The 14,728-nt window shown below is 36.6% G+C and overlaps 1 protein-coding gene across 2 annotated transcripts in view; it reads right to left on the bottom strand.

Annotated features, from left to right (window-relative positions):
- snap25b (synaptosome associated protein 25b) overlaps positions 1–14,728 on the bottom strand; it is a 120,233-nt gene that overhangs the window by 50,166 nt on the left and 55,339 nt on the right. For both annotated transcript variants that reach the window (XM_039748817.1, XM_039748816.1), the window contains exons 2-3: positions 6,958–7,090; positions 1,568–1,609 (exon numbers count right to left, since the gene is read on the bottom strand). In XM_039748817.1, coding sequence (XP_039604751.1) covers positions 1,568–1,609; positions 6,958–7,029 — 114 coding nt within the window. In that variant the 5' untranslated portion in view covers positions 7,030–7,090. The remainder of the gene's footprint in view (positions 1–1,567; positions 1,610–6,957; positions 7,091–14,728) is intronic.

Genomic DNA, 14,728 nt, shown 5'->3' on the forward strand with positions numbered 1-14,728 from the left:
TCAATCTGCTCCCTACTATCGTTACAGATCACAATGTCATCAGCAAACATCATATTTCACTGGGACGCCTATCTAATCTCGTCTGTCAACCTGCCCATCACCATTGCAAATAAGAAAGGGCTCAGAGCCGATCCCTGATGTAATCCCACCTCCACATTGAATGCATCTGTCACTCCTACCGCAGACCTCACCATGGTCACACTTCCCTCGTAAATATTCTGTACCACTCTTACATACTTCTCTGCCACTCGCAACTTCCTCATACAATACCACAACTTTTCTTGAGGCACCTTATCATATGCTTTCTCCAGGTCCACAAAGACGCAATGCAAATTTAGCTGACTAACATCAACTTTGAGACATTTTTATGTTGCACTTTTGGTTGTTCCTGGTGTTAAATCATTTAATCATTCCTGGTGTTTAATCACTTAATTTTTGTGGCTGGTTTATATTAATTCTTTTCATTTTATTATTATTACTGTTTTACTTAGTGAGTTGTGTAAGGTTAGGACTTTTGTATTTTATCTCGTTTTTGTAATGTATCCTCATGTTGTATCCTTCTGTAAATAGCACTATTATTATAATTATAATGATTAATGACTGGGAACACAGTGGCACTTAGGCTGAAAACTTTCATTTCTTCTTTGTTCTTCCTATCACAGCCTACTGATATTTTGTAACCATATTACAATATGTACCATATTATACATTTTTAAGCATTCGTTTTAATGCTATAAGAATTAATTTAACACTAGCAGTTTTACTGTGTATTAGCATGGCAAGTTCTTCAGATCTGTCCCAAATTTTACAGCCCAGAATGTTTTAATTTCAATTAATGATATATTTACTCATAAAATGACTATATTTTTTCCAGCATTAAACAATCATTTCCAACAATAGCTTCAATTAAACTATATAATACTTTTTGCTTTGAACAAAAACAAGACCTGATTAAAGCAAGCATGCTCTGTAGTTAGATTCTGATATTTAAAGCCAGCAGCAATCAAACCAAACCATAATTCACCAAAAACATTGGGTGTAAAATAGAAAAAATATATGGAAAAGCTGTCACTACTGCCCAGATGTCTTATACTGCATGTCTATCAGGATGTTGTCTTTGTGTTAACTTTACGATGTACTGTTCTTTGACTGCTTGTGAATAAAACTAAGGATGTGGGAACAACTTAATATCAGAAGGAAAAAGACAAAATATCATTTGCAGGTGAGTCAATAAAATAACATTACAAAATAAAGACGTTTGCCCAGTTCAATAAGCAGTAATCTAGCCTTTTAATCATATAACACTCAGTAAACAGATGTATCCTTTATTGATGTGTTCACAGCTCTGCCACTAACTATTTAATAAACTGCACTGATCTAACTATAACTAATATTGCTGTAAACCTTATTTAATGACCTTGCTTGTGTCTTATATCTTCAGGAAATTAAAGCAACATCATTGTGCTGCACCCAGAATAAAATTAATCAAACTGAACACAAAATAAAGCCTCCAGCAAACAGTCATCCTTTCTCAGATTACAACTCAACTTGTGTTTGTTTGTCTTACCTCCTCAACCAGCTGCAGCATACGCCGGGTGCTCTCTAATGACTGAAATAAACAGAAAGAAAGAAGAGAAAACAAAGTTAGATTTCTAAAATAAAAATATTTTTATAATTTCATTCATATCTTCAGGCACAACTTTAATTAACTTGTACCCACCACAAACATAAGCAGTTATAAATGCAATATCACTACCACATGCCAAATATTGTTTTTTCTTTATTTGTTAGCAAAATAAAAACATATTTTAACATGAACAGTGTTTGTTTTGTGGGGTAAATAATCCTAAAGCACTTTACAAATACAGAAAAAGACATTATTATAACAAGATGCAAATTAAAGCAGTTTAAACGCAGATTGATTAAATGTCACACAGTTAATTCGCACCCTAAATTCCTCTGGTCCAGAATCTTGCCTATGTCTTTTACAACAATCATTATTGTAACTTACAATGATCTTTAAATTTATGGCACCACTTTCCAAGCAGTAATGTATCTTGCTCACTAGAAATTTAGAATAATTGACAGTCCTTTATAATTATAGGGATGATGAAAAAAATGACAGTATTGATTCAATATCTTTGTACAATGCACAAAATTCATTGGGACTGCCAGTCTGCGGCCCCATTTGATGGTGTGGAGTCAGCGTATCCCCCTCTCAGCTTCATTTTAATCTACTGCAATGCCTTTTTATTGAGAAAACTGAAATGACGTCTTTCTTCATTTCAGGAAACCTAAAACAATACCAAGAAAGAGATACTAATGAGAGTTAAAGCTGAAACTCCCATTCAGGACTGTGAAAATGAGAGCCAGTCCAGTGTGTACTGTAACCGAATGACTATAATATTTAAACAATTTTGAAATGTAAAGTCGTGATGTCATATTTATGCAGCGTAAGTTTTTCAACAAATAATAAAAAAAATGTTGGACATACACAAAAAAAATCTCCTAGATGAAGTGTTATGTCACTCCATTTGTTTAGTTCATAATATATCATTTTATTTCCCCGTTTTGCTGTTAAATTGTTCCTGAATTTGCTGTTAGCTCTCATTGTTCAGCCCTTCCCCAAGTATGAAACCCCAGCCCCATACTCTCCACTGTACAGTAAACTGGACACACAAGTGACTGGAGTTCTGATATGTCAGGGGTTCTCTATCTTGAAGAGATGGTGCCAATACTGCAGTGTAACCAGGCCTGAATGTAAAACACTATTACAAGGAAAACTAGAAGGTTAGATTGGATATTTAGTTTTATTTTTATGTCTATTAAAAATCACTAATAAAATACCTACAAAGAAATGGCCACTCTTCAGTAGTTGATTCATGGACAGATGTTGTTGGTTTCTGTGTATGTTAATCAGTTTCTACTTTGTTGTCTGTTGTGTTTTAACAAATCTGTGCCTTTATGTGCATTGTCTCTGTATTTAGTGATTTGTAAAGTTTATACTTGATTCTTTCCTGTGAACTTTACCACACTCTGTGCCAGAATTGAGTGAACAGTGTTATACAAAAATAAACTGAACTGAACTGAAAAATGACAGGCCAATGTAATGTATAATAAAACATGAAGTCCTTGGGATGTCAAATTGAATAAGGTGAATGGTGTAGATTGGGCATTTCTATGTTTTTACTTTGTGTAAGAACCCCCTTCTCCAAACAATAGTGCAGTGCAGTAAATTCTTTAGAGATATCAGTGGCGGGCTGTGACCAATAAAGCACCTGAGTTCTTTGAGTATTTGAAGATTACCTTTTGCTATGAATCTATGTTGGCATAGCCTTAGATATCAATTTCATTCACCTTTCAGGGTTTATATTCCTTAAATCAGCTTTCTATGTCCTTGGATTCACACTTAATCATAAACTGATAGCTCTGACAAGCTTAGTTATTTATTACCCAGCTGAAAATATCAGACACTTTTCCTACATTGTCTCCATCTCAATCAGTGAATATTCCATTGCTCCGTAACCATCCCTACAATCAACATTATTGCCTGAACGTCACTTAGCAGTTTTAATGATGTGCTTAATCTTAATTATCTACTCTTATATTTTAAATTGGCCTCAAACAGCAAAACCCAAAAACAAACATGAGTGCATAATGTTAACTCTTGTGGTACATTGTAGGTACTCCTGAGCTGTCCGTAACCCAAAAAAGACCAAAAGTGACATGAAAAGTATGTGATTATAATGCACAATAAAGTATAGAAAGGAGGATTCAAAATATGGAGTAACTAAAACACAGTATAATAAGGAAAAGACTAATAATCCTGTTTGGCCTGACTACCCCATCAGTAGCTTAAAACACTCATTTAAACACTTCTCATTTCTCCTGTTGACCACCTCTGGCCTTTTCCTTCAAACAGTTGGTCTTTTGCCAACTACTGTTTGTATGACACTAACTCAAGGGATATCTGACAACAATGAGCTTTAAAACCCCATTTCAGAAAAACATCTGGGGTCAGATATATGCTGGGGCTACCATCCTAGTGCCATGCCTACCTTTGTGAATCCCACTTTAGATGTAAAGGTTCAGGTTGCTTTGAGGAGCTCTGTCTATTGAAACACCGAGAAGGGAGGCCTGCATAGGTTAAAGAGCCACCCTTCTGCCATCTGTTGAACTAGGGGACATGGCCTAACCCTAACCCCATGGCCTATTACTGTCATGAAACTATTACCTACTATCCTTCAAAGATGGTATCTCTGTTGCAAAGATTGTTCTGTAGATAACATTGCCTGTGCACTGGGCAAAACGGTATCTTAGCGTCTGTCTCCTGCCCTGGATATCCTGAAACACCCTGCAGTCTGCAACCAGCAAGGTATACCTTCACACTATTATTTATTTTTTTATTTGAAATTATTAAAAGCAAGTAACATTCCATACAATAAAGTCAAACCCCCACCCAAGATAGCTTCACACTATTAAAAAGGAGACAAAGTTAAGAGTGAAAACCAGCACAGTTTGTATGGTATCTATGGTATAACCTTTTTAAACCTCTTCTTTGTTTGTGTTGGAGTCTGACACTGGTTACAAGGCATTAAATAGGGACTTAGTTTAGGGCTAGCCTACGCTATCCAGTTTTCTCACATGTTATAGGTGTTAGGTGACTGCTCACGATTAATGACCACTTGTACTGATGACAGGCTTATTCTATATAATTTTATATGCTCATGAAAGATTGGAGGCCTTTCGGACAATCTGCTGTAAAATTTCATATAAAGACTACTGGGCAAGGCTCGCGGTAGAAATGCAATTTAACACTGAGGAGAATGGTGTGATACTTAGCTATAACTCTGTTTTTACAGTAGACTAACAGTAGCTAATCTTGCTACCAGTGTTCACATGGTGAACCTGTATCTTAACGACTTATTTATGCCTAACATGTTAGAGGTACAAACATACAATGCTATCAGAAAATTATAACTGCTAGGCAGTGTTTCTTATTATTTCTAAAGACACAATAATCATATTTCATGGAGAAATATACAGTGGATGATTTTCTTGGTCTTCCTTCCTAAGTATCCACAAATGTTTTCCAGTCTTGCTTGCAAAAGCATAAACACAGAATCACTTCCTGATTGGTCATTGGGAATAGAAATGTATAATTAGCTTGCATGACCCCTCTTACCTGACAGCCTCCAGCCAACAGTGGCTACATTTTTTGACATTTTAAAAACCCATAAGCTGCTTGGATCAGATTAGAACATTCTTACAAGCAGCAACATTACAACGTTTTTCATTGAATATTCTGAAGATTGTGCAATTCTGAAAGACCAATCAGATTCTTGCAACTTGGGCTAAAATTGCATAGTGTACACCCACCCTTAGTTTGCCTGTGAGTTTGTGCTATTAACCAAAAGGGAAGTATATGTATGACAAGAACTGATTTAAATGGAGAAGGATCTGGTAGAGCTGTAGCTATGTTCATATCAGTGAACTAGGAGGGTTTCTAAATCATGACTTTAAGTGAAATTTTGTAACACTGATGCTCAAAATGTTTTGTAACATTCGATTGATCAAATTCAGAGTCATGGAGGGGCTGGGGCCTATTTTTGCTGCACGGGGCACAAGAGAGAAAGCAACTCATATGGAGAACCAATCTATTACAGATCAAGTAAAATAAACATTTATAGTTTCAAATTAAATTAATGAACAGAGTTTGTTTTTGAAAAGAAGTGATAAACATGAATTTAACACAATGCAGTTTCAGCATAAAAGTTCTTATTCTGTTTGTCTGTTAATGACAAATCTGTTCTGATATTTTTCAGAAAAGAAAGGCAGAAGTGTCCAGGTCAGGTAACTCTACTGACTGATTGTGTCACCAGAGGGAGGCAAAGTGTTGTTCATTAGCACATGCAAGTAAGAATTTCATTGTATTTCGTTGTTTTCCTCTGTAATTTCTAAACTCTATTATATTTATGTCATGGGACTTTAGTGAACTACGAGCAATGTTCTTAATGTTTCAATGGCCACGGGGCAGAAATGAACAGAAGATGGAGTGAAGCCCGATGATGCCAAGCAGACTGAAACCAATGTGCATTGTGAACATTCGCATTTAGTTTTTGGACAACATGTGCTGGGCTAATATCACACACTCATTGTCTTTGTTGTGAATTGCCCTACAGCACCAACATACTGCATTGTATGGCACTGAATATTACATAACCAACTAACCAAATTCAGAATATTTGCCTGCATGATTTTATTTTGCAGGTGGCATTCAGCGTAAACCTACTGTACCATAACTTTGTAACTTCCTCTATGGGTATTTTGGATCATTTATCCATCTCTAAGTACATTTCTATAAGGTATTGTACTCCTGAACTTTGTCAAACTTAAACAGTCCTTACATACAGGTATTTAAATATCTATAGCTATAATAAACACAATAAATAACTTTTATGACATATTATCAAACATTTTTAAGTGATTGTGACAAAGTGTTGACCTTGGTTACAAAACAAATAAATCTCCATAGTTTGATGTGAGTTTTGGCTTAGTATGTAAAACAAGTAAGAATTTAGGGCAGCATTAGCACTTGGGATGTTGATCCTCATTGAGTACCTTTTCACAGAATTTGAAAGTACCATCAAACTTCAATGAAGTATGGAGCGACCACCAACACAATATCTCCAGGAGTTGCCTTTGAAGCAACGAAATCAAAGTGCACAAAGTTAACTTTCCTTGTTAGAAAAAATGATACATATTATACTGCAATGCCCTAAAGGTGGAGCTCTTTGTTGCCAAACTGTCAACATCTGTCTCCCATGTGATTTGTGAAATACAAAACACAGATCAACACTACACTGTGTGATCAACAAAGCACAAAGGCTTTGCTTGAAATAATTATTCCATTATGTTTAAAGTGAGGGAAAATCTATTTCTAGTCTTCCCACTTACCTCATCAGCCAGCTGGTCAGCACGCCGCTGCATATCCTCAAGCTCATTGCGCATGTCCGCATCTTCTGCCATGGTGGAAGATTTGTGTGGATCCTTTACAGTTAGAAATTAGTGGCAGGATCTCTAATAGGCACTGAAAAAAAAGAATGGAAAACATCAGTCTCCTCAGGAAGAAACCAGAAGGCAACACTTCCAATTGCAGCCAGCTGAATGAAACTACAGCACTTGACAAAGAAAATCGCATCTTGCTGTCAGCATCTGGTCAGACAGAATAAAGACTGTGAATGAGCTACTGTATATCCTGTGGCAAATTCTAGGCTTTATATAAACAAGATAACCTTAATATTTAAGAGGAAGTCAACACATTTATATTACATAAATATTATCAGCATGTTACACTTAAATCCCATTTTGATTCACTAAGAATCGCTTTAGTGGTCACATATGAAGGAATACTGTGGAAAAACTTGAGTAAATAAATTTGCAATAAATAAAAGTACTGTGAAATGTGACAGTAAATAAATAATAACAACATGGCATGTAAGAGTAAACAAACAAATATGTCATTAAATTAATTTTTTTCTCCTTATTTCTTTATGTATTTATTTAATTATTTCTTCTTCTTCTTCTTCTTTCAGCTGCTCCCGTTAGTTGTTGCCACAGCAGATCGTCTTCTTCCATATCTTTCTGTCCTCTGCATCTTGTTCTGTCACACCCATCACCTGCATGTCCTCTCTCACCACATCCATAAATCTTCTCTTTAGGCCTTCATCTTTTCCTCTTCCCTGGCAGCCCTATCCTTAGCACCCTTCTCCCAATATACCCAGCATCTCTCCTCTGCACATGTCCAAACCAACGCAATCTCACCTCTGTGACTTTGTCTCTAAACCGTACAACTTGAGCCGACTCTCTAATGTACTAATTTCTAATCCTATCCATCCTCGTCACACCCAATGCAAATCTTAGCATCTTTAACTCTGCCACCTCCAGCTCTGTTTCCTGCTTTCTGGTCAGTGCCACCGTCTCCAACCCATACAACATAGTTGGTCTCACTACCGTCCTGTAAGACCTTCCCTTTCACTCTTGCTCATATCTGTCTGTCACAAATCACTCCTGACACTCTTCTCCGCCCATTCCACCCTGCCTCCACTCTCTTTTTCACCTCTCTTCCACAATCCCCATTACTCTGTACTGTTGATTTATTTATTTCGGTGACACACATGCAACAAGTAGTAAGCTCTGAAATGAAAAATGTGAAAAATGTCACAATCCCTCATTAAAGCTGAGAGGGTGTGTCCCAGAGAGTACTGCTTTTTGATTGGATAAATCATCGGTAGAGGGGAACACAAACCTTTGGCCATCAATTGGCACATTTATAGCAGACACTTCCAACGTAAACTCATAATGATGAATTTGGAGTTTCTTAAATGAATTAAAGTAGCCACTTCCCACAGTAGTGCTAGGCACCTTTGAGCCAATGCATGAGCCACACGTTCCCAAGTCCAGCAAAGTGCATCCATCTACTCTACGACTGACCACAGTACTCGCTACAACGCCCCCTCTCAACTTTGACGATTGAAAGTGAGACTTTTCACTTCAGGCCTTATTTCATGTAGTACGTAGTGTCAAAAAAAAAAAATTTAGTCAATAAATAAATAAATAATTTATGAAATAAGCAACACAAATGTATTTCGTGACACGTTTGATTATTCTCACATTTCATGTTATTTATTTATTGTCACCTTACAGGGTACCATCATTCCACCCGGGGGAGTAAATGCTAACATTAATTTTATTTTTATTTTTTTCATTTTTATTACTATTTAATTTTATATTGTTTCTTTGTATCAGTAACTGGTGCTGGATTATGTGAATGTCCCCTTGGGATTAATAAAGTATCTATCTATCTATCTATCTATCTATCTATCTATCTATCTATCTATCTATCTATCTATCTATCTATCTATCTATTTATTTACGTATTTACAGTATTTATTTCACTAGCTGTGCTACCTGTCTAAGACAAATTGAAATTTAAGGTAATCAACAAATACCTTAGCATCAATGTTTGCAGTGCACCATGCAATGCATCTGTCTGTTATACAGTATGTTATTTGCTATGGGATTCATAGAAGCAGTGTTAATAATTGTGATGTGCCATATTTTGGAATGACAGAGACATAGCAACTGAACGCACACACAGACTGACACACAGACACTTATTCTTTTATTAAATATTCCTCCACAGGCATACCCTGACATACAGTAAATCAAACCTCGAGCTCAGTCTGGCAGCCAGAAAGCAGATTTTAAATGGCAACCTTATGTTTCTTGCCCAGTACCTTTACTACCTTGAACACATTAATTTTCTGTAACCTGGGCTTTTGCATTTTTTCTACAAATTTTTTTCTCTCTAGCAGTCAGCTTTTCTGTCAAAATTAAGCGAGCATCATGAATAGTGCTGTGGATTTAGTGTGAAAAAGAAATGACCTACAATATTGCAATTAGGGTTATTTTCAGTATAGACAATTTAAAATGGTATGTGAAATAACAATCTGCTTACCAAGGTGGAAAAAGAAATCATCTCCCTGGCTTATTTGCAAATGATAGATAAATGAATGAACATCCCTGTGAAAAAAAGATCATTAACTACAGTATATGCCTGTAATAATGGTAATGATCCATATAATAATAAGATGACTAACATCACAATCATGATGTCATTTGGATCAGTTATCATAAACTAGATTGGTTCTCAAAATCTTTGCATTTCACTTGCTGCAAATTCAAGCTCAAACTTAGGATGACACTTATTAATAATTATATGTAGTCCTGTAGCAGGCTGGAGCCAATCTAACTACATTGGGTGCAAAGCAGGGACAAATCCTAGATGAGATGTCAGTCCACTGCAAGGAACACTCAAGCGCACACCTACAATTATGCATATGGCTACAGTTTAAAGTGACTAAATAGTGTACCCAAATGTAAACAATGATGGGCTATGGAAGAGTAAGAGAAACTCAAAAGCATTTCATCTGTGACGAACAGACTTGTAAGTGATTTAATTAAATAGAAAACCCTTCTTTCTATCTTTCTCAGATTGCACTTTTTAAATCTGTATACACTGCATATTTCATTTTAATTCCCTACCTGTAAATTCAGTCATGCAGTATACAAGTGAGGGCTGAGGTTTTACTCTGAGCCCTCTCTTGTGTCGGCTGTTGGCTCCTGGCCCCTTCTATCTGCATTTGTTATTTTTCATTCTTTATGATGTAAGAGACACACGATAGAAGTGCAGGCTTTGCATGGAATCCTTGTGGAATAGACTCTGCTTTTGAGAATTTGCAGCTTTTATTTGTTTCGATCTTGGCCCCCTGCTGCATCTTTGTGGAACTACATTTCCACCTCTCTTTTATTCATTTTGGATGTCTTCCTTCCTCTTCTCCACAGCTTTTTTTATACACCTTGATTTTTCATCATACTTATTTTCATTGCCTAATAAGAATCCAATTTAAAGTGAGTTCTTTAGCTGCTAAGATCCTCCTGGCATCTTGCTGGCAAAAGCAAGTCCAATATCTGGTAAATTCCTGGAGGAACTTTTTTTGCAACTTATTTTTTATAAAACTTTCAGGAGCTTGTATTAATTTCTCTTCTCCCTCCACTATGTCATATTTAAAAAAAAGAGTTGCACCAATTAAAAATCACTTAGTTTGATGTAATTGGAACGTGTAGGGCATTCAGCTAGCACTTGCTTTTACTGCCGTCTCCAAATGGGCTGGGCCAGGAATGCTGGTGGGATGGGGTTTTTTATTCTCCTTTTGATATTGAACTTTTCTTATCTGGTTGAGGCCCTATTCTCTCTTGTCTTTAAAAATGATAAAAAAAATTGTTTACCAAAAAAGAAAGAGAAAGTGTAGCTGAAGGGTTATGCTGTAGGTGAGATCACAAATGAGATTCACAAGTTCTGTTTGGGTTGTATAATGCTGATATAACCTTTTTTAGGAAAAGAAAAAATCAAATAAGGTAAATGTAGGAACAGACACATTTCAAAAAATGTTATGTATATTGAATGTCCATTAGGTGGAAGTCAACATTCTTCCCTTTGATGAGCAAAAAAGTTTACCAGCAACCTTTCCAACGACATTTAACTATGTATTGAAAAGTCAGGAGTATCAAACAAAAACTTTGCTTTCCTCCAGACAGCATGTGAATATATGAAAGATTGTTTTGAGCAAAGCAGATTTCTTTTTTGGTTCATTATGGGAATCCTAAAACTCCTCTGCAGGCAACAATTCAGAACAGGAGCTATGTGCCTCTATTATTATTATGTAACAAGACCTTAACAAACAGTTTATACGTTCCTATAATATTTACAAAGCATCAATGACACTGTAGATCAGAGGCTACCTGCAGTCTGTCTTTAAATTACTTACTGCATTAACAAGTGCTTTGCTAATGTCACATAATGTCAGTGTAAGAGTCAAATACTGAGTGGCGCCTTAGATTTTAAGAGATTAAAATTAAAAGAGTAAAAGATACCAGATACTGAACAGAGTAACAAGTTTGATATTTTTGCATCTGGCTACAAAGGTCTTATCACAAAGTACACTTTAAACTCAGTCACACTTCATTTTTCTTCCAATCACTTATATTATAGGGACTCCTATAAGTGTATATCTGTCTTCTGTCTTCGTTCTCTCTGACTATTTAATTGCCACCCTTTCATTAAAAGCTCTGAACAGGCCCACATAGTAGAATGTAGTAAAGACAGTACTGCACTCTTGAGCAGCTTGTAATGTTGGGTGTGAAAACTACCACCCAATTTTGCCCTGAACTACAAAATTGATTTCACTTTTGCTATTTATATTTCTGTTTTTTATATTCTAACTATATCTGAACCATAAAGCTCCATTTTACAATACTTTGAGGTAAGGTTTGTCAGGTATACTTAATTAAACATTAATGTTAAATGTACAAACTCATTTATATACTATATATATATACAGTTTATATATATTTGAGTACATTAGAGGGTCAACTCAAGTTGGACAGTTGGAAGACAGTCATAGAGGGAAGATTGCATTGGTTTGGACATTTGCAGAGGAGAGATGCTGGGTATAATGAGAGAAGGGTGCTAAGGATAGAGCTGCCAGGCAAGAGGAAAAGTGGAAGGCCTAAGCGAAGGTTTATGTATGTGGTGAGAGAGGACATGTAGATGATGGGTGTAACAGAACAAGATGCAGAGGACAGGAAGATATGGAAGAAGATGATCCGAACGGGAGCAGCCGAAAGAAGATTGTAGTTTTATTATGCTGTGTAAACCATTTTAGATTAATAACTTGATTTTTCTAATTGTGTTTTTTGTGCTGTTATCTGAACCATTGTTTGGTCTGATAAAATGTCTTATGTGTATATATTTGAATATATTTGAAGCTATCCATCCATCCATCCATTTTCCAACCCGCTGAATCCGAACACAGGGTCACGGGGGTCTGCTGGAGCCAATCCCAGCCAACACAGGGCACAAGGCAGGAATCAATCCTGGGCAGGGTGCCAACCCACTGCAGTATTTGAAGCCATATATGTTTATATATGTTTATAGCTTTATATGTTTGCTATTTGGCTGGTTTAAATTTCACTTACATCTGAACATCTGAACTGGAGATCAGGATATTTCTTGATATGCCACACATGTAGTGAATGTCTGAATTGTTACATCCATCCATCCATCCATTATCCAACCCGCTATATCCTAACTGGGGGTCTGCTGGAGCCAATCCCAGCCAACACAGGGCGCAAGGCAGGAAACAAACCCCGGGCAGTGTGCCAGCCCACCTCAGGGTCAATCGTTACATACTTTATATAATGATAAAAATAAAGTAGAAGGTTTATTTGCATGCAGAATGCAACTGGTATCGTTTTAATTTTCTCAAGTGGGATTAATGAAAATCCTTTTATACACACAATTATAATATGTTAGGAGCTGAATATCCTAGATTGTATTTTGAGTGCTTTCTGCTTTTAATCTTGATTCTACTTGAGGGCACTTATTTGCTCACTATGCAAACAGATACCCCAATACCAAAAAAAAAACACAAAACAAAAACTGAAGATGGAAATTGCAAGCATTCCCCAAAGGAGATGCCGGACCCAAAGGGTAAAAACTTATTTTTATTTTGTATGTAGTTATAGAGGAATTCATGATGTCTTCTAATATCAATGACTTTGGAAACTCTAGCTATTTGTGAAGCTAGAATTGCTAAGGATTCAGAGTGAGGTTTTCTTTTTTTTTTTTTTGTATAGTGGAGATCCACTGTTTTTGTTTAAGAGACGTGTGGAGCTTGAAGAAGCTGTCTCTAACAGCTCCCACTCAGCTGTCCACAGCTCCCACTCAGGCTCCTGAAAGGCGTTCTCAAGACACTCTTCCTATGGATTTGGGACTGCCAGATCTGTCTTGTTGATGCCCTGCCCATGTGACCCAACTCTTTAACAAGTGGTGATCAGTTGACAGCTTCATGCCTCTATTTACCCAATGGCCTAGAACATATGGCCATTACCAAATTGATAGTCTATGTACCAAATAAATTTACAAGCAAGGTTGTTTTCAAAGAATGGTATTTATTCTCAAGAATTTATAATTAGCAGAGAAATTCAATATGAAAATCAACTAAGGAATTTAAATCAGGCTGGCTGCTTGCAAACACACCTTTTCAAATATCTTCATTGTTTTCCCACTTGAACACTGGTAAGACTACAGAGTGTGTTAGTGGCACCATTCTGAGAACCACACACACTGGACTGACTCTGAATAGATCTTAGGTACTAACTTATAAGCAACAGAGTTTTCCTCAAAGCAATTTGAAGGTATTTTAACATCCAATTGTGCAAATTCTAGGACCTCAAAATGTCAAAGGAAGAGAAAAGCCCAGTTATAGAGCAAGAAGTGTACAGAAGTGAGCCTGACTATTCTCATGCATCTGTCTGTACATTTCCATTCATGGTTTTCTTTCTTGGATTCTTCATACTCTTTACTTTCTGGATGGTGTTGCCATACACTGCTTCATATGCAGTGTTCAAACTAAATGGACTAACTAGGATATCTAAACACCACTGCGGTGTAAACAATGTCCTGGTCTGGTTCTGAATGTATGTCGCAGTATTCCTCTACCATCATCTCTGCAAGAACTATGCGGGGATTTATTTGTCGAGTACTTTGTCTTGACTTTCCAGGAATAACACTTTCAGCAGAACAGACTGTATGGATCCATTGGGCATGCAAGATTTATTCTCCAGGTTAAGATAAAGATCCCCAAAGAAAATTCAAGTTTAAAAATAAGTAACAGAATTGCTGGATTACAGTGAAGCACACAAAAACACACCAACTAAGGTTACACGTCTTCCATCCATCTATCCATTTCCTGACACAGGTTAATCCAATTCAGGGTAACCAAGAGACAGGCACACTGATGTATCCTCTGCCTCGCATGGGACCAATTTAGTCAACATAACCAGCACATCTATGGGGTGTTATAGGAAAACCAATAAAAGCAATGGGTGAAAACAAGCAAATGCCGCAGATATAGGACAGGCTGGGATTTGACCTCTGCCTTCCAAGAACTGCGCAGTTCAAATCACAGTCTTCCTCTGTTTTTGTTTGGTAGATTTATTTTGAAGTTCAGTGTAATAATATCAAGAATGTCACCTTCTGTTGTTTAAACTGAAGTTCTAATTGATCATTAGGAGTCCCCTCTCTTCCCCATGTTACACATTG

Source organism: Polypterus senegalus, chromosome 3 (assembly GCF_016835505.1).
Source record: "Polypterus senegalus isolate Bchr_013 chromosome 3, ASM1683550v1, whole genome shotgun sequence".
NCBI classification, from domain to species: Eukaryota; Metazoa; Chordata; class Cladistia; order Polypteriformes; family Polypteridae; genus Polypterus; species Polypterus senegalus.